Source organism: Solanum verrucosum, unplaced genomic scaffold (genome assembly GCF_900185275.1).
Source record: "Solanum verrucosum unplaced genomic scaffold, falcon-dt-bn FXZP01000026.1, whole genome shotgun sequence".
NCBI classification, from domain to species: Eukaryota; Viridiplantae; Streptophyta; class Magnoliopsida; order Solanales; family Solanaceae; genus Solanum; species Solanum verrucosum.
This window is the reverse complement of record NW_026020285.1, coordinates 25,558-43,992: the sequence shown is the minus strand read 5'-3', so window position 1 is coordinate 43,992 and position 18,435 is coordinate 25,558. Positions and strand designations below refer to the sequence as shown.

Sequence of the window (18,435 nt, the reverse complement as noted above, 5' to 3'; positions counted from 1 at the left end):
TTAGTGATGGGTGGATTCCCATTGTTGATTTAGGACTTCTTAACCTTGAGTTCACTTGAGATTGCTCATTTGTGGTTTTCAATTTGTGTTGTTTCTCTTCGAATTCAAGTTTTTCTTTCTCCTTGATTGATTGTTTATTCAATTAGCCTTTCTTTCTTCCCTTTTCATCTATTATTTCTCATCTATCTTACCTTAGTGTTGGTTAATCCCGCATTTTATTTCAATTGGTTTCGTCCCCAATTGGAGTCCTTACCATTGCAACCAAATGAGATTACCTTCATGGCAGTTCTATCCGCTTGTGTATGTGTCAAGCTTGTTGATTTTGGTTTTCAATTGTTTGAAGCAATGTCACGTGAGTTCGGACTTGTAGCTAAAATGGAACATTGTGGTTGTGTTGTTGATCTATTAGGGACAGTTGGGCTACTGTAGGAAGCATACAACTACATAAAGAAGATGCCTTTTGAAGCTGATGCTACTGTCTTGGGGGCTTTGATAGGTGCTTGTAGACTTCATGGAGCTATTGAGTTGGGAAATGAAGTAGCACAACTATTGCTTGAGTCACAACATAATCATTCTGGCATTATGTGCAGCTATATCATGCATTTATGCTGGCGCATAGAGGATGGATCATGCTTCTTCCTTGGGAAAAGCTATGTTAATTAGATGTTGGAATACACATGATTCCAACTCACAGTAGTCATAGCTTGACTGATCAAGGAGGAGGACATATTTTTTGTGGAAATGCACAGCAAACCTGGTTCCAAAGTCTGTTTGTCGAAGTATTTCTTTTTGTTTTCTACTTTTCTTTTTCTGAGCTTTTTCTTTGCCACAAAACTTTGAAATTATGGAGCGCCTTGCTAATTAATTAACCTGAACAATAGTTGATCACGATAAACATCACCTATAGGCAAGCTGTTTTGCTTGATTTCTTCCTAAATGAAGTTATGACATGTTTTCTTTCATTTATTTTTTTGTGACACCGTTTGCTCCATGTTATAGTGATACACGAGACGCTGCCTTTATAACGTGTAATTCTGAATTCATTGATTATAGAAACAAAAGATTCTTTTTCTGAGACCATGAAATCGTGTTAGATACTAGATTTTCTGAGTTATGGACCAAAAGATTCCCATTTATATGATCATAGTCTCTTTCTCATGATATGCAGTTGGGCATTTTGCTACCGCTTCAATGAAAAAAGTTTAGGTAGTTAAGATACAGACTGCAGCTTTGGTTATTGGTTTCCCAATATTTCTTTGATCTTTTGATGAAATACCATCATGAGTCTGTATAAACGTATTTTTGAACTTTGTTACTACAGATATATTTTTTCCTGAACTTGAAGTCATTTGTTCTATGTTTGTGTTATGATGTCATGTAGAAGAGTTGAGTGAAATACAATGTTTTTATGAAAGAGTGATTCAAAACGATCGGCTGAATTGGGACATTGGGTAGTTAGTAGAACTAGTCTTTTGATCTTTGTTTAGTAGTTTCCTATATTTACTCAAGTTTTATTAATGTTATTGATAAGTGTTGTAGTGGGTTACCTGACCTATATTTTAGAATTAGTTGTTTATTTCTTAGCCTATATATCAAGCGGGCATATTCTGTTATTCTATGTACTCCCAATTAATCAAAAATTAAAAACAATCCAGCTTTCCAAGCTTTCCTTCTCTCTTTTATTTTTTCCAGATTTCTCTGCACTCTTAGTCCAACAAATTTGGTATTAGAGTCATGGCAAGTAGCAACAGTGCATTGAGTGCGGCACAACTACTCATTCCCATCTTCATGGGAGAAAGCTACGAATTTTGGAGTATTCGTATTAAAACTATACTCAAATCTCAAGATCTTTGAAATTTGGTAGAAGGTGGATTTGAAGATCCCGACGAAGAAAACAAAATGCGAGGCAACAAGCCAAAATATGCGAAGGCACTAATGTTTATTCAACATGTTGTTCATGATAGTGCCTTTTCACGGATAACACCAACAACCACATCAAAATAAGCTTGGATGATTCTCGAAAGAGTTTCAAGGAGATTCAAAGGTCATTGTTGTGAGACTGCAATCACTTCAGAGTGATTTTTAAACCTTGATGATGTAAAGTGCAGAATCCATTGTTGGTTTTTAGTCAAGAGCAACAAATATTGTCAATCAAATGTGATCCTACAGAGAGAAGGTAACTGATCAGACCATTGCAAAAAAGATATTGCGAAGCCTAACTCCAAAATTTGATCACGTAGTTGCTGCAATAGAAGAGTCCAAGGATCTATCTATTTTTTCCTTTGATGAGCTGATTAGATCTCTTCAAGCACATGAGGCGAGAATTAATCGATCTACAAAAAAGAATGAAGAGAAGACATTCCAAGTTAAAGATTCAACCACCAAATATGGGGAAAATAATGGTCCAGAAAGTAGAGGTCGAGGAAAAAAAGGATTTTGCAGTGGTCGAGGTCGTGGTTATGGAAGGGGAAGAGGAAGGAATGATGGACACAGGCAATCCAACGACCAAGGTAACACAAAAAATGGCATTCAATGTCATCACTGCCAGCGCTACAGACATATACGGGCTGATTGCTAGTATAAAGACCAGGAAATAAATTTTGCAGCAACAGAAAACGAGGAAGAGAATTATCTTTTTATGGCTTGCACTAATACATGCCATAAGCCAAGTAATTTATGGTTTGTAGACAGTGGTGGTTCAAATCATATGATAGGTGTCAAATTTTTGTTCCATGCGCTTGCCGAGAAGCAAAAGAAAAAAATGCATCTTGGCAATACAAAAGAGTTACTGGTTAAAGGAAAAGGCATGGTGAGCATTAACACTAATAAAGACAAAGTATACGTGATATATAATGTTCAATTTGTACCCAATTTAGGGTATAATTTATTGAGTGTTGGGCAACTAATGACCAATGAATATTCTTTTTGGTTCAATGATGATGATTCTTGTGTTGTTACAAACAAGAAGTCCAACGGTTCATATCACCATGATGCTAAATAAGATTTTTCATCTGTATTCACTTTCATTCAGAACAAGAAACGGCTGAGCTACCTCGGAAGCCTGTGTGAACAAGCACCAAACGGTGCTGGATGAATCTGATATTGAAAATTTTGCCCTTGCTGCAAGTGCAAAGGATGAATCAAAGTTGTGGCATTTGAGGTATATATGGTCATCTCAACATAAATGACCCTAAATTGCTAGGTGATAAAGGTATGGTTCTTGGACTACCAAAAAATAGTTCTCTTGATTTATGTGAAGGGTGCATTTATGGAAAACAAACCAGGAAATATTTTTATGTTGGAAAAGCATGGAGAGCTTCTTAATGTTTAGAACTAATACACGCCGACTTATGTGGTCCTATGCAGACTAAGTCCTTAGGTGGGAGTCGTTATTTCTTGTTGTTTACTGATGATTATAGCCGCATGAGTTGGGTGTATTTTCTAGAAAACAAGTCAGAAACCTGTGAAAAGTTTCAGATGTTTAAGGCTTTGGTAGAGAACCAAAGTAGCTGCAATATCACTATGTTTTCACACAAATAGAGGAGGAGAGTTCGTGTCCAACGAATTCAATTTGTTTTGTGAAAAACATGGCATCCTTAGGGAGTTAACAACTCCTTATACTCCGGAGCAAAATGGTGTCACTGAACGGAAGAATCGAATTGTGGTGGAGATGGAAAGGAGCATGTTACAAGCAAAGGAACTCACAAATAAGTTCTAGGCAGAAGTTGTGGCAACATCTGTTTACTTGCTGAATCTTTCACCAACAAAAACTATTATGAATAAAACTCCTTATGAAGCTTGGTATTGTAGAAGACTAAATGTAAGTCATTTACAAGTTTTTGGGTGTGTTTCTTATGCTTTGGTAAGTTCACTAGCTCGTCAAAAGCTTGATGAAAAATCTAAAAAATGCATTTTTGTTGGCTACTCACTCCAAAGTATATAGACGGTATAATCCTTTTAATGGCAAGATCTCAGTCAGAAGAGATGTAATATTTGATGAAAATGCAAGTTGGGATTGGAGTAAAAAGCTGGTGCCACAAGAGATTCTTAAGCCTCTGTAAATCACTGAAGTTGAAGGAAAAGAGTCAACCCCTACAAGTACTCTTTCAGGTTCTTCCGTGGTGTCACAAAGCTCGCCAATTGCAGCAACTCACGAAGAGTCTTCAAATGAGATTATTCCATTAAAAAGATCAACAAGTGCTAAAAATCCAAATCCCAAGTATGTTAATAACCTTTTCTCTTATTGTTTCAGATTCCATGAATTAGAAAGAAGCTGTTGGAAAAGAAGAACGGAAGAAAGCAATGGTGGAAGAAATGAAATCCATCGAAAAGAATGGAACATGGGAAATGATGGAGTTACAAAACAGAAAAATGCAATTGGCTTGAAGTAGGTGTTCAGAACAAAGTTTGCAACTGATGGTAGCCTACAAAAGCACAAAGCTCGTCTTGTGGCAAAATGATATGCACAATAATATGGTGTTGATTTTAAAGAAACGTTTTCTCTGGTATCTCGTTTTGAGACAGTGAGGCTGGTTCTAGCAATGGTTGCACCGTTACAATGGACAATTTATCAAATTGATGTCAAGTCGGCATTCCTCAATGGAGACTTACAAGAAGAAGTCTATGTCACACAACCTGAAGGTTTCACAAAGGAAGGCGATGAAATAAAGGTGTACAAGCTGAAAAAGGCGTTGTATAGCTTGAAATAAGCCCCCCGAGCATGGTATAGTAAGATTGATGGATACTTCCAGAAAAATGGATACATGAGAAGTAAGAATGAACCCACCTTATATGTGAAGAAGGAAGGTAATGATTTCATTATTGTATGTCTTTATGTTGATGATATAATTTACACTAGTTCTTCACGTTTTCTTCTAGATGAATTCAAGTCTCAAATGATGAATGAGTTTGAGATGTCAAATATGGGCTTATTAAATTACTTTCTTGGCCTTCAAGTCCATCAGACCGAAGAGGGAATATTTCTTTCACAAAGGAAATATGCTAGATACCTACACAATAAATTTAGCATGATTAATTGCAAGCTTGCGGCTACACCAATGAATATCAGTGAGAAATTGCAGCAGGTAAATGAAGAAGAGTTGACAGATGCAAGGAGGTTCAGAAGCTTGGTTGGAGGTGTAATATATTTGACACATACTAGACCTGATATTGCATATCCTATTGGTGTTTTTTCCTGGTTTATGCAACAACCTTCAAAGGTACATTATGGAGCAACAAAGAGAGTCTTGTGGTACATTGCTGGAACTTTGAACTTTAGTATTTGATACTCTAATACTAATAATTTCAGATTGTGCGGGTATACAAATAGTGATTGGACAAGTTTATTGAATGATAGATAGAGTGTTTCGACAAATGTTTTCACTCTAGGTTCATGTGTGGTGACTTGGAGTTCAAAGAAGCAAGCTACATCATCATTATCAACTTTAGAAGCTGAGTACATTGCAACAACTTCAATAGCTTGTCAAGCCGTCTGGCTAAGGAGAGTGTTGGCAAATCTTCAATAGGAGCAGAGAGGAGCAACATAGATATTTTGCGACAAGAAATCAACTATCTCCATGACAAAGAACCCAACATTCCACAGCAGGACAAAGCATATTGATATTCATTACCATTTTATTCGTGATTTGGTAGCTAGGAGGAAATATTGTTGGAATATTGCAACAAACAAGAGCAGTTGACTGATGTATTGATGAAGACTTTATCAAAGGAGATATTCTGTTATTTTAGAGGATTGTTTAATGTCTGTAGTTTTGAATCAAGAGGGAATGTTAAAGAGTGATTCAAAATGATTGACTGAATTGGGACATGGGTAGTTTAGTAGAACTAGTCTTTTGATTTTTGTTAAGTAGTTTCCTATATTTGATCAAGTTTTATTAATGTTGTTGATTAAGTGTTGTAGTAGGTTACATGACCTATATTTTAGGATTAGTTATTTATTTTTAGCCTATATACCATGTGGGCATATTCTATTATTCTAGGTACTCCCAGTTAATCAGAAATTAAAACAGTTACAACTTTCCAATATAGGCTTAAATCTATCGACAACGACATCCAACGTGTACATGAACACTTGTTTGTCATTTTTTATGAATGTGAGAGTTTGAACCATGTTGTGCATGAATTATTGTGACAAAAGGGGATGACCACTATCACTCTACTAGATGATTTTCAATTCCAATATTTGGGAGTCTCCTCCCACACACTCATATAATCACCACCAACAATAATTACTTCAGCTGCTATCATTATAGACAAAATTGATCGATCCTAGATTACAATGTAGATCTATATCTGATCGATGACTGACTGATGACTGATATGAAAATCTGCAAATAAAAATATCAATAAACTAAATCGGGTGTAATCACTAATCAATGCTCTGCTAGCACTGGAACGAAGAACTGTATTTGTAGGACTTCTAAACTACGACAATCTATCTACTAATGAGGTATTGAGTGGGAATTTGAAAGTTTTTCAAGCTAGTAAAAATAGTGAACTTTTTTTGTTACAAAAATTAAAAATAAATGGGATAACAATGGAAGCAATGAGCCTGAATGGAGATTTTCAGTTGTGAGGAGGAAAATTTCGCTGGAGAAGTCGCTGGCATCGGAAAAAGTAGGTGAAAAACGGAACCTTTTTTTTAATGGCTTCTTGAACAAATTTTTTTTATTATTTTATAAATCTAAAAATAAATGGTAGGAAAAAATAAACATTTGTTGGAAGAGGTGGGGAACTAAAGTGTAATATTAAAGACTTGGGAGTTGGTCTTGTATCCTTTGAAAGAATATTTGATGATGTCATAATTAGTGTCTATAGACCTAATTTTTCAAAACTTGTGACTAAATGTCCTAATAAGTTTTAAAAGTGGCTATTTTTCCAACTCTCCCAAGTTACTTAACATCTACGCTATCATAGATTGTGGTTTTCATTGTGTAGTTCATCTTTGTATGTGACTCTACTTTCTGACTAGTGATACGAATTTAATAATCGTGCAAATTAAGAGTTTGACATTAGATCAAAAATAATTTTTAGCGGTAATTAATTAATGACAATAGTTTTATTGCCATTAAGTATGTATTTTAGCGGCAATTAGCACTCTTTGTATATGTCGCTAAGCCTTTAGCGATATTGAATCTAATGGCACTTAACTAATGTAAGTAAAGACTTTAGGACTCTTTATTAATATGTATATTTTATTATCGCTAAAAATTGTGTTCACGGTGTTTTAATAAACATGTCCTCTGTTACTATTAGAGGTGCCCAATAGTTTAGTGTAGTAATCAACAATAACATTAGTGATTCTATTTAGATCAGTCAAGGTATTGCCATAAGTATATCTAACAGTAAAGATCCTCTTGTTATTTCTGCAAGATTTTGAACACCCCTACTTGACATTAGCCAATTAGTTAATGAAGTAATGCCAATATCTTAATTAGGTCATTAAATAAATACAAAATACTATTTCCTATAGTCCATCTTAATTGAATTTGTTATGTAATGCACACATATTAAGAAAAATATTCAAGGACATAATTTTCACTATTGTTCATTGTGAAATCATAAATATAACTTTATAAGTAGTGTAATTTATCTCCTAGAAAATATAAAACTTCAACAAATGAAAGGAAAAATATGAAAAAAATTTCAAACATCCATCTTGAATTTTGAACAATTAAATTATTTTAAACAATGAAAAAAATGTAAAAAGTTTAGTTAATATGAAATAGAGAAAGTAGTAACCATAGTATAACTAACTATAGATCATAATCTAATATTATTGGTAAAACAACCACTTACAAAATCAATACTAAATGAACTTCCAAATCAAATGGACAAAAGAAAGATCCATTCCAAACAAAAATAAACCTAATTAAGAAAAACAAAAAAAAAACTATGTGAAACCTTGCAGTGTAATGTCTAAACCATGGGTAGAAGAAACAATGAAAATAACATGTTGAATGAATAAGCAGTAGTGCTTGCAGAAGAGTGATTTCTTGAAGAAGTAGGAAAACGATAAGGATAACGATTATTCATCGTCGTAGGAGGAGGAGGAGGAGGAAGAGTTGATGGAGTATTTGTTGTCGTAGGAGGAGGAGGAGTTGTTGTTGTTGTAGTTGGACTAACTTTAATGTGTATTTTTAGTCCAGATGCACAATGACCAGGAATACCACACAAGAAGAAGTAGTCTCCATCAGGAGTGTCAAGGGTGATTGAATCACAACCAGAGTTGAATGTGGCAATTGGATTACTAGTGCATGAGTTGTAGTCGTTGATGTCAACTTGCATCACGTTGTGCAATTGTGGATCGTAGTTGAAAACTGCATAAAAAGACCGATCAGAGTTTGACATAACTCAATAATTTATTACTCGATATGTCTAAGTAGTTTAGTAAGAACTCAAGTTTAGATTTAAAAATTTATAATCTTGACTTTGCATCTCAATAAACACATGAATTAATAAATGTGTTGGCGATTAAAAATTTGGTTATACAATTCAACAATGTATGCATTTTTGTAGTTGCAAAAAACAAAGCTCAATATGAAACTAGTTTGATTTATGTGTCTTAGTTGACAATGTAACATGTAACATTCACTATTTTATTTGACTACCTTCTTACTTTTAACATTATATTAAAACTCACTTCGATGCTATTTAAAGTTATACATAGTTTTAGTACTACATATATTCCAATTTTACTATATTTCTATTAAGGTAGCCAAGATGATAACTAAGATATTTTACCTAGGGTATCACCAGCTTGAAATTGCTTGAAAAAAACCCATTCATTGTAATTGTAGTTGAATGTCCACCCTGCAAGATCACCAACTTGATAAACAGTAGCCATGGAGGATCCCGAAGCAGCCATCATCACCATCAACACGACCAACATTGCTTTTCCGAAGAAAGTCATAGCTATACTTTTTCAAAATAATTAAGACCTCTGAACCTGAATACTAGTGATTTGAACGAATGAGTTTATGAGGCTTTTTATAGGAGTAGTTAGTTGTCAAGAATAGAATTTAAGGAAACACGCATAGTACTTTTGGAAAATATAATTCTCAAGTACTTCTTTAAAAAAAAAAAAAAGACAAGAATCTCTAAAGTTTTCCGTTTTTTTTTTCTTTATTACTTATTAGTACGTCAAAAGTCTCAAAATATTGAAAATTCCTTTTTTAATAAATTATGTTAGTTAACCAAAATAATTTCAAGAGTTAAAATAGCCAAGAACCCCAAGTAGGACAAACTTTGTTAATTTTAAGGAAACAGTTTTGGACAATTTCCTATTAGGTAGTTATGTCATCTTTTCCTTTATATTAATTTTCTATAAGTTGGGAAAACAAAATTTTCAAATACTATAATCAACGTAATTCCTAGTAAAATAGTTTTTTTGTGTGATGTTTAGGTAGAACTTAACATAACACAATTTCCTTTTATATAGTATTAATTTCCATAAATTGGAAAAACAATTTTTTCAAAATAATATATAATCGATTTTCAGATGATTATTTAAGCGAGTCATTGCATCCATTATTAACAACACTAGTATAGTACCCTGCGATGTGTAAACATTATTAAATTAAATTATAATTGTGAGTTTACTTATTTGAATGTGTTTAGATCATGTTAAACCAATAAATACCTAACTATTATTTTAGTTTGCAACACAATGTACCTAATAAAAAATTGAAGAACATAAATTTTATAAATAAAATTATCAAATAACTTAAAAATATTATTATCTTATTTTACAATACAATATGAGAGAAGTGCCTCTACAAAATGGTTAATAATAAAGGTTGATTATGATTTAAGATAATATAATATTGCTCGGAGACAATTGTCTTTTTTTTTTTAAAAGGTAACTTGTATTATAAACACAGGAATACTCAGGATGTATTCCAGTAATACTTACAATCAGAAATACAAAAGTGTTGCTGTTTTCCTATGAACTCCTTAAGGACTCTAACATACTAGTGATATCCTCATCTTCATGAGGATATTCATGTTTACACCAAAAATAGAAAAGAGCTAAACATTTCAGCTTCATCTTCTCCATAGAGCAGCTCTTGTTCTCAAAACATCTTTGATTCCTTTCCAGCCAAATAGTCCACCAAATGCAGGCTGGGACAATCTTCCATCTCTCCCTGTGCCCCGACTGATTTCCATCCCGATTCCAACATGCCAAAGCTTCCTTTATGTTTCCTGGCATAGACCAACTGATGCCCCTTTTGTTGATGAAAATTTGCCAAAGTTTCACTGTCTCCTTACAGTGTAAAAAGAGATGATTTATTGTCTCTGTCTCACATTCACAAAAAAAACATTTGGAGCACAAATCGAGGCCCTTCTTCATACGATTATCCTGCGTGAGAACAACCTGTTTTGCTAAGAGCCAAGTAAAACAGGCCACCTTGAAGGGCACCTTAACTTTCCAGATCATTTTCCATGGCCAGTAGCTAGATTGAGTGTGTGTCCTCTGTGAGTTTCTGTAAGCTGTTCCAACTGAGAATCTCCCTTGTGTATCTGGAGCCCATAACAGTTTGTCTTCTCTGTTACTGAGTTCCTTGTATCGTTCCAGGATATTTACAAATTCAACCATTCTATTCACCTCCCAATCATTTAAAGGTCTTCTGAACTTTAAATTCCAACCTTAAGCATCTCTTATTTCTTTGACAGTGGCCACTTTCTGTAGACTCAAGCTGAATAGGTCAGGGAAACTAGCTTTAAGTGAAGCTTGTCCCGCCCAAACTTCCTCCCAAAAAAGAGTTTTTCCACCATCTCCTATCTTAATTGTGCACTTGTTTATATGTTTTGGCCATAGATTCCTGATTGTCCTCCACACTCCGGTGCCATATGGTTGTGTTGCTATGTTGCTGATCCACCTTGTCTCCATTCCATATCTAGCCTTAATGGTGTCTTTCCACAGCGATTGTTCTTGTGATGCAAATCTCCATAGCCATTTCATTAGCAGGCTATGGTTTTGTATTTTTAGATTCCTTGTTCCTAGTCCCCCTTCTTTTTTGCTGACTAAAACTTCATTCCACTTGACCAAGTGAAACTTGTGCTTATTTGGATCGCAGTTTCCTTGCCAAAGAAAATTTCTTCTAATGGCATCTAATCTGTCTCTTACACTTGCTGGCATAGGGTACACCGACATCATGTAGGTAGGCAAAGCATCAAGAACACTGTTGATGAGAGTAGCTCTGCCACCCAGGGATAAATACTGCCTTTTCCAATTGGCAAGCTTCTTCTTGCTTTTCTCCAGTACATTGTTCCATATGCCTTTTGATTTGCTCTTATCTCCTAGAGGCATTCCCAAATATATTGTGGGCAGCTCCCCTATCTTTCCTCTCAGAATATTTGCCAGACTGTCAATTCTAGGTACCTCATTGACTGGATAGATGTAACTTTTGCCCCAATTAATGTGTAGACCTGAAGTTGCCTCAAACAATATCAATATTATTCTTAAAAACTTCAGTTGACTGATGTCTGCATCACAAAATATTAGCGTGTCATCTGCATAATGGAGATGTGAGATAGCTAGACTCTGTCTATCCCCCATGTTTGCATTGAACCCTTATCCAGCTGTTTGTCTGGGCTGTTCTTAGCATATCATTGAGACCCTCCATTGCCAAGATAAAGAGAAAAGGAGATAATGGATCCCCTTGTCTCAAGCCTCTCTCAGATGAGAAGAAACTTGTGGGAGAGCCATTAATCAAAACTGAAAATTTCACTGTAGTGGTGCAAAATTTGATCCAGTTTATCCATTTTTCCCCAAAACCCATGTTTTCCAAAGTCTTCCATAGGAAACCCCAATTTAAGTGGTCATAGGCTTTCTCTATATCCAACTTACAAAGAATGCCTGGGACCTTGCTAATTTGCCTCACATCTACACATTCGTTGGCAATCACAATAGCATCCATGATCTGCCTGCCCTTAATAAATGCCATCTGATGTGTATCTACCAGTTTTGAAACAACTTTTTTCAGCCTCTCAGTCAACACTTTTGAGATGATCTTATATATGCTACCTATTAAGCTAATAGGTAGTCCGTCACAATTTCATATAGTCATCAATCAGTTATCCAATAAATTTATGTTATATTAGTTACTTTTTATAAGCGGTAAATTCAAGATTTAAATTTTATGGATTTAAATTAGAAACTCTTATCTCAACTATAAATACATACTTAATTATTAATTAATATGAGCAGCAACATATGTATTTTCTTCTAATCTGTAGTAGAGAAACAGTAAGTAAAAGGATATTTAAATCCATCAATAATTCATTACCTTCTAAGAAATTAATTGATTTTCTAACTTGAATTTTATTCATGGACATGTACAAATCTTGAGAACTATTTATTTCATTAGAAGGCAAAAAAGAACTACAAAGGAGGTAGAACATTAAAATAAAGCAGATAAGATAATTACATGAAATGACACAAATGGCTATATAGCTAAATATATATATGCTCCCAAAAACTTGCTCCCTATAGTTGTTTTTGAAGTATATCAAAACAGTAGGAAAATATTAAGAAAATGAACGACATCTTTGTTGATAAAATTATTCAATTATCAAAAATAAATTCAACAATTAAAACATTACAAACAATGAAATAATAACGTGCATATTTATTTTCTTTCGAATTTTTGAATTTCATTAATGTTATGACTTCATCAACGTAGTTGAATCTAATTGCACATCATATCAACCAGTGAGCTGGAAAGAGCTCTGCAGTACAAAAGATATGATTGACCATGATATTTTTTGGAGCATTGGCAGAGGAGATCTCTCATTTTGGTATGATTGATAATTGGTGTAGTGACAATAATGTCAATATCATTGATATTCAGTTGAAAGATATTTGTCAAAATGGTGAATGGGAGTGGAACAGGCACAATATCTCTATTCCCGAAGAAGTGAAAAAAGTGATCTACAATCAACATATATAGAGCCCTATTGCCTTCTGTAACAAGGAGGACAAGCCTATATGGACTCTTTCACATACGGGAAAGTTCACTATAGGATCTGCATGGAGGGAGCTGAGACAAGAAAGGATCCCAAACGACATGGACAGTAGACTGTGGCACCAAAACATCCCTTTCAAGATGTCATTTCTTACTTGGAGGGCCATCCATAACAAGCTGTCTATAGACCAAAGGATTGCGAGATTTGGGATCCCAATGGATTCAAAATGCTACTGTTGTAACTCAAACAGAGTGGCCACTGACCTTGAATCAGTGGATCATTTGTTTTGTCATGGGGACTTTGCTAAGAAAATTTGGTTTCATTTTGCAGGACCTCTAGGCATAAGCACCAACAATATCAATTTGAGATTCACTCTACTCAATTGGTGGAATCACAAAACCAAGAATCCTTTCTGCACCTTTGTTTTCAAGATCATCCAACTTTCATTTGATGGGAAATTTCGCGAACTAGATGCAGCAACAAATACGAAGCCGAAAAACCTTCAGCTTACAAATCAGTCTCTAACATCTTGTTCAATATTTTGCAGGTCTTGAATAAGAAATTCGGAAAAGCGATATTTGGAGATAATTGGACAACAATATGCCAAGCTTGTGACTACAACATACATCAAAACGATGTCATCATTGTGAAATGGATCAGACCTCACTTTGATACACTGAAACTTAACAGTGATGGAAGCTGTGTAAACGGAATATGCGGAGGAGGAGGGACTATAAGAGACTTCACTGGAAAGATCATTTTTGCATATTCTATACCGCTAGGACCAGGGACGAGCAACTATGCTGAAGCAGCCGCAATGATATATGGGATGAAATGGTGCTCAACTCATGGCTCTAGAACAGTTTGGGGAGAAACTGATTCTCTACTCCTTACAAATTGCATAAACAAGGTATGGAAGCCCCCATGGATGATTTCAAGACTCATAGAAGACATTCAGAAACTAGTTGAAGAGAATGAATTTACAATCATTCATTGCTACAGGAAAGCTAACAAAACTGCCGATAAGTTAGCCTCCCTAAGCCATGGAAGTAATGGAACCCAAATATTCAACTTCTTCTCTGATCTGCCAACATCTATTAAAGGGAATAATATGGACAAATGAGGTTTTCCACCCTTAGAATCAAAGAGGTAAAAGATAGCAATGTTTCTTACGAACCTCCTTAGATTTCTCGGCCATTAGGGCCTTTTTTGGTTAGGAGTAGTACAAATATAATAGCCTCTTCTCAATGATCTTGTATATAGTTTGGGATGCCAAACTCAACTTGTAACTTCTTGCACTCCAAGATCAATGCAGGCTAAGTGTTGGAAAAAAAAATTAAAAAATTTGCACATAATACATGTTATTATTGTAATTTAGGATAAATGAAATGATTCCTTCCTTTCTAGCTTTCTAACCAACCGTGGTGGATCAAATAATTTAAATTTCACAATATTTAACAAAATAATAAAAATCAATATGATCATGTCAAATATAGATATTCATGTCAAATGTTGTGGAAAATACAAACGAAATGCCATCATATTGAAGACGATTGATTGATGCTTGAATTGTAGTTACCAATTCATGACTAAAAATAAAAAACAGAAAAAGAAATTCATGGAATAATATGGACCCGAATAGAAGTTTTATAGTACAAAACACATCTTAGAAAGAGAATTATGTGAATGAGAAACACACTTTGATTGTCACTCCCCGAGCCTACACCCTAGACGTGGCCGACACTCGAGAACCATTGTTGGTCCCCAAGCAAACCCTTAGCCTGGTTGACTACTTAGCGGAAGACTTACTCAAGTGATAAAAGGCTTAAAAACAGAACTTTTAAACATTTAAACTCAAAATCTCTGACGGGGAGCTTGAAATTTGTTTGGAAGCCCGCACATGCAAATGAGATATGCAATCCTATAAAATTTGGCATTCTAAACTCAACTGAGCATTTTAAACTTTCATCCGAGGTTGTCTCAACAAAAAGTGGGTCCACACTCAAACTCCATTTTAAGCCACAATCCACCATGGGGCTCATAACTAGCTCAAGAGCCTCGGGATTCATATGAAGGGTCGTTCTAAACAAAACTTGACATTCTAGAGCTAAATGTGCTGATGAAGTTCTCATCTGGACATATTTACTAAGAATATTGATTGAGGTCCAATATAGGCCAAATCATAAAAGCTAAAACCCCTAATAACATAGACTTGCACCGAGAGGCTTGGGACCCGAGTCAACTATGCCACTATCCCAAAATGATCCGTCCGGACCTGAAAATGAAATGCCTCCAAATCCACCACTGTAAGGCCCTCTCCGACCCACTTCTAGTTGATCGATCAACTCCATCGCCTTAACGTGGATCATACATGAACAAAGAACAGGACTAGAAATAATTAAATAGTGTACAAATTTGTAGCAGCATGTTAAATCTAGAAATGAATGAAACTTCGACTTTGGTCCTTATAGTATTAAGACAAATAGATAGGCTCGTTTGATTGGGAACAAGTTATCCCCGGATTTGTAACATTTCTATCAACAATGAATGACCAACAAGTTTAAAGTCTAGAGTGTAACCTTTGGTGCTCCACAGATGGTCCCAACAGGCAATGCAGCCTGCAGTGCATCCCAACAGATTAAAGAACAGCCTCTTACTTTCTTCACACGCGTCAAAGTTTTTGGACTCGATGCAACTAAAGTACAGCCTCTGGCCTCATATAGAAAAGATAACATAGTAACTTCACTGAAGCAAAGGTAACCAGATATATCAGTCATTTAATCACACTGAATACACGAAGAACAAACGACTTACTTGTATGTAAGTCATATATGGGCTTGGATTCACAATTCTTAATGCTCAATAGACTTCAAATGGATCAGCAAATGTTCTTCTCTCGAAACGTTGACTTAAAACAATTTGAAATATGTCTCCTGAAGCAATGTGTTCCTTTGCCTGTAAGACGGCATTCTTGTACTTCTCACATGTCAGGTTTTCCGTGGTTAACGAAGTTCCAAATTCATGAATACAGAAATCCACAGAACCGGGAGATAAACTTGGACTAAAAAATAAAATTCAATATGTAAATAATGTTTCTCAATTGCTTGTTTTTATGCAAAAAGGAAAACGAAAAAGAACTTACGACTTGATTCCTTGTACTCTAGACATTAATATTTCCAAGTGTTTCTTCCCATCAAGATAAGTTTCAGGAAGAGAGGAATATTGATCCAACCGGACCCAGTGAATCACATGCGCTTTCTCCAGGAACAAGAAGTTGTGCGGTCAGTTTTGGTGGTGTCACACTCATGTCGAATTCTCCAAAAATACACTACTTTGGAGAATCCAACACGCACATGTTGACGATTTTTGAAGAGTCCGAGCAACATAAACTATAACAGAAGTATTTATCCTGTTCTCACATATATGCACCAAGGCAGGACATATAAGAAGTAATGGATAGAGAGACTATTCATAAGTACAAAATTCGGCAAACATACCTTCTCAACATGATAAAATAGAATGACATCGTCATAAAGTCCTAACTGAATATCTGCAAGGTTTCGGTCATCCTCTGGAACCCTTGGGAATGGTAACTTCTTGTTCTCTGCATACCGAACTGTCATATGAGAAGTAGCCAAACCATCCACCTGTTTGAAGTGATATTAATGACAGTAAAAATTGTGATTGAGTTAAAAAAATGCAGTTGAGTAGCCTAATATATGCATGAAGCTCAAGCTGTAGTAGCCTTCCGAAATACAACAACAACATACCCAGTGTAACGGATGAACACCTTCGCAGGCCCCTAGACCCACCCCTGAATATAAGGTATGTTTTCCAGTGAAATCTATTTGCTAAACGAGAGCGGAGCCGTATATTTATTCCTTGTAGAAAGCTATAGTGGGAAACTAATTACTCCCTCCGTTTAAAAAAGAATGACCTCTTTTCTTTTTTGGTAACATTTTACTTTCAGTTTTCCACGTGACATGTTTAAGACCACAAGATTAAAGGGCAATTTTGTACATTTGACATAACTTTAATTTAAGATCACAAGATTCAAAAAAAATATTTATTTTCTTAAACTCCGTGCCAAGTCAAACTAGGCCACTCTTTTTGAAATGGAGGGAGTAAATAAGTTCTTTGTACCACAATTAGTGAAAACAAAATCCTCACCACAAAAGGTATCAGGAAGTTCATCATCAATAAGTCCGAGTTTCCATCCATTGGAAATACTTGCTGGAATTGTCAGCGGATCTTCAACTGTCTTACGAGTCAATTTTCCGGCATGGTGGTCCAATATAGTCACATTGTGTTACTTAGCTATAATTGTTAGGATCGAAAATAAGCAGGTGTAATGCAGAAGCTAGCAAAGCAAACCTCGAAAGACCACAAGTAAGAAGACAAACAAGAAACACACCAAAATACACAAAGATTTAACGTGGTTCGGTAATCGACCTACGTCCAGAAAGGAGATAAACAATTCACTATAAATATGAGAGTACAAAATATAGAGAGAAACAACCTCAACCAATTCACTCGGAATACATGGGAGGTTCACACAAGTGATAACGTATCAAGCTTGTGACCCACATATTCTCCCCCTAACCAAAACTCTCAAAGCCCTTAAGACTACATTGTGAATGTTAATTAAGTTAGAAGGAACAAGCCTATATTTATAGAGTCTTAAAACCGTTTCCTACAAGAAAAGGACTAGCTACTTCTAAACCTTTTCCTAAAAGGAAAACCTATTTATGGTAAAAAAATTAGGGCAAATAAAACCCAACAAATCTCCCCCTTTGCCTGAATTTTTGACAAAATAAATTTATTCACCTTCTTCATATAATCTTCAACAGTTTGCTTCTCCTCTCTATAATCTCCTCCTTCAAATCTATGTCTCAACACAGAGAACCTCTCTAAAACAATTTCCCCAACAAAAATCTTCATTACTGTAAAAAAGGTTACGGCTAGAACTACACTTGCCAAGATGAACACTCATCTCTAACTTGGTTCAATCTTCGATTATCGAACCACTGAACCTGACTCCATCATTGAATCTGGCACCGATACCACTTGTTAGGATCGAAAATAAGCAGGTGTAATGCGGAGGCTAGCAAAACAAACCTCGAAAGACCACGAGTAAGAAGACAAACAAGAAACACACCAAAAGACACAAAGATTTAACGTGGTTCGGTCAATCAACCTACGTCCACAAAGGAAATGAGTAATCCACTATACATATGAGAGTACAAAATATAGAGAGAAACAACCTCAACCAATTCACTTGGAACACACGGGAGGTTCACACAAGTGATAACGTATCAAGCTTGTGAACCACAAATTCTCCCCCTAACCAAAACTCACAAAGCCCTTAAGACTACATTGTGAATGCTAATTAAGTTAGAAGGAACAAGTCTATATTTATAGAGTCTTAAAACCCTTTCCTACAAG

The 18,435-nt window shown here is 35.3% G+C and overlaps 2 protein-coding genes across 2 annotated transcripts; one reads left to right on the top strand and one right to left on the bottom strand.

Moving 5' to 3' along the window:
* The first annotated feature begins 5,057 nt into the window (after positions 1-5,057).
* LOC125834268 (uncharacterized mitochondrial protein AtMg00810-like) lies at positions 5,058-5,525 on the top strand. Its single transcript, XM_049513434.1, has 2 exons — positions 5,058-5,277; positions 5,389-5,525. The coding sequence occupies exons 1-2, from the start codon at positions 5,058-5,060 to the stop codon at positions 5,523-5,525; spliced, it is 357 nt and encodes a 118-aa protein (XP_049369391.1).
* A 2,413-nt stretch (positions 5,526-7,938) lies between these two features.
* On the bottom strand, positions 7,939-8,932 carry LOC125834267 (mavicyanin-like). The gene is made up of 2 exons (XM_049513433.1): positions 8,764-8,932; positions 7,939-8,339 (listed from the first exon to the last, which is right to left on the bottom strand). The coding sequence occupies exons 1-2, from the start codon at positions 8,930-8,932 to the stop codon at positions 7,939-7,941; spliced, it is 570 nt and encodes a 189-aa protein (XP_049369390.1).
* Between the last annotated feature and the right edge of the window lie 9,503 nt (positions 8,933-18,435).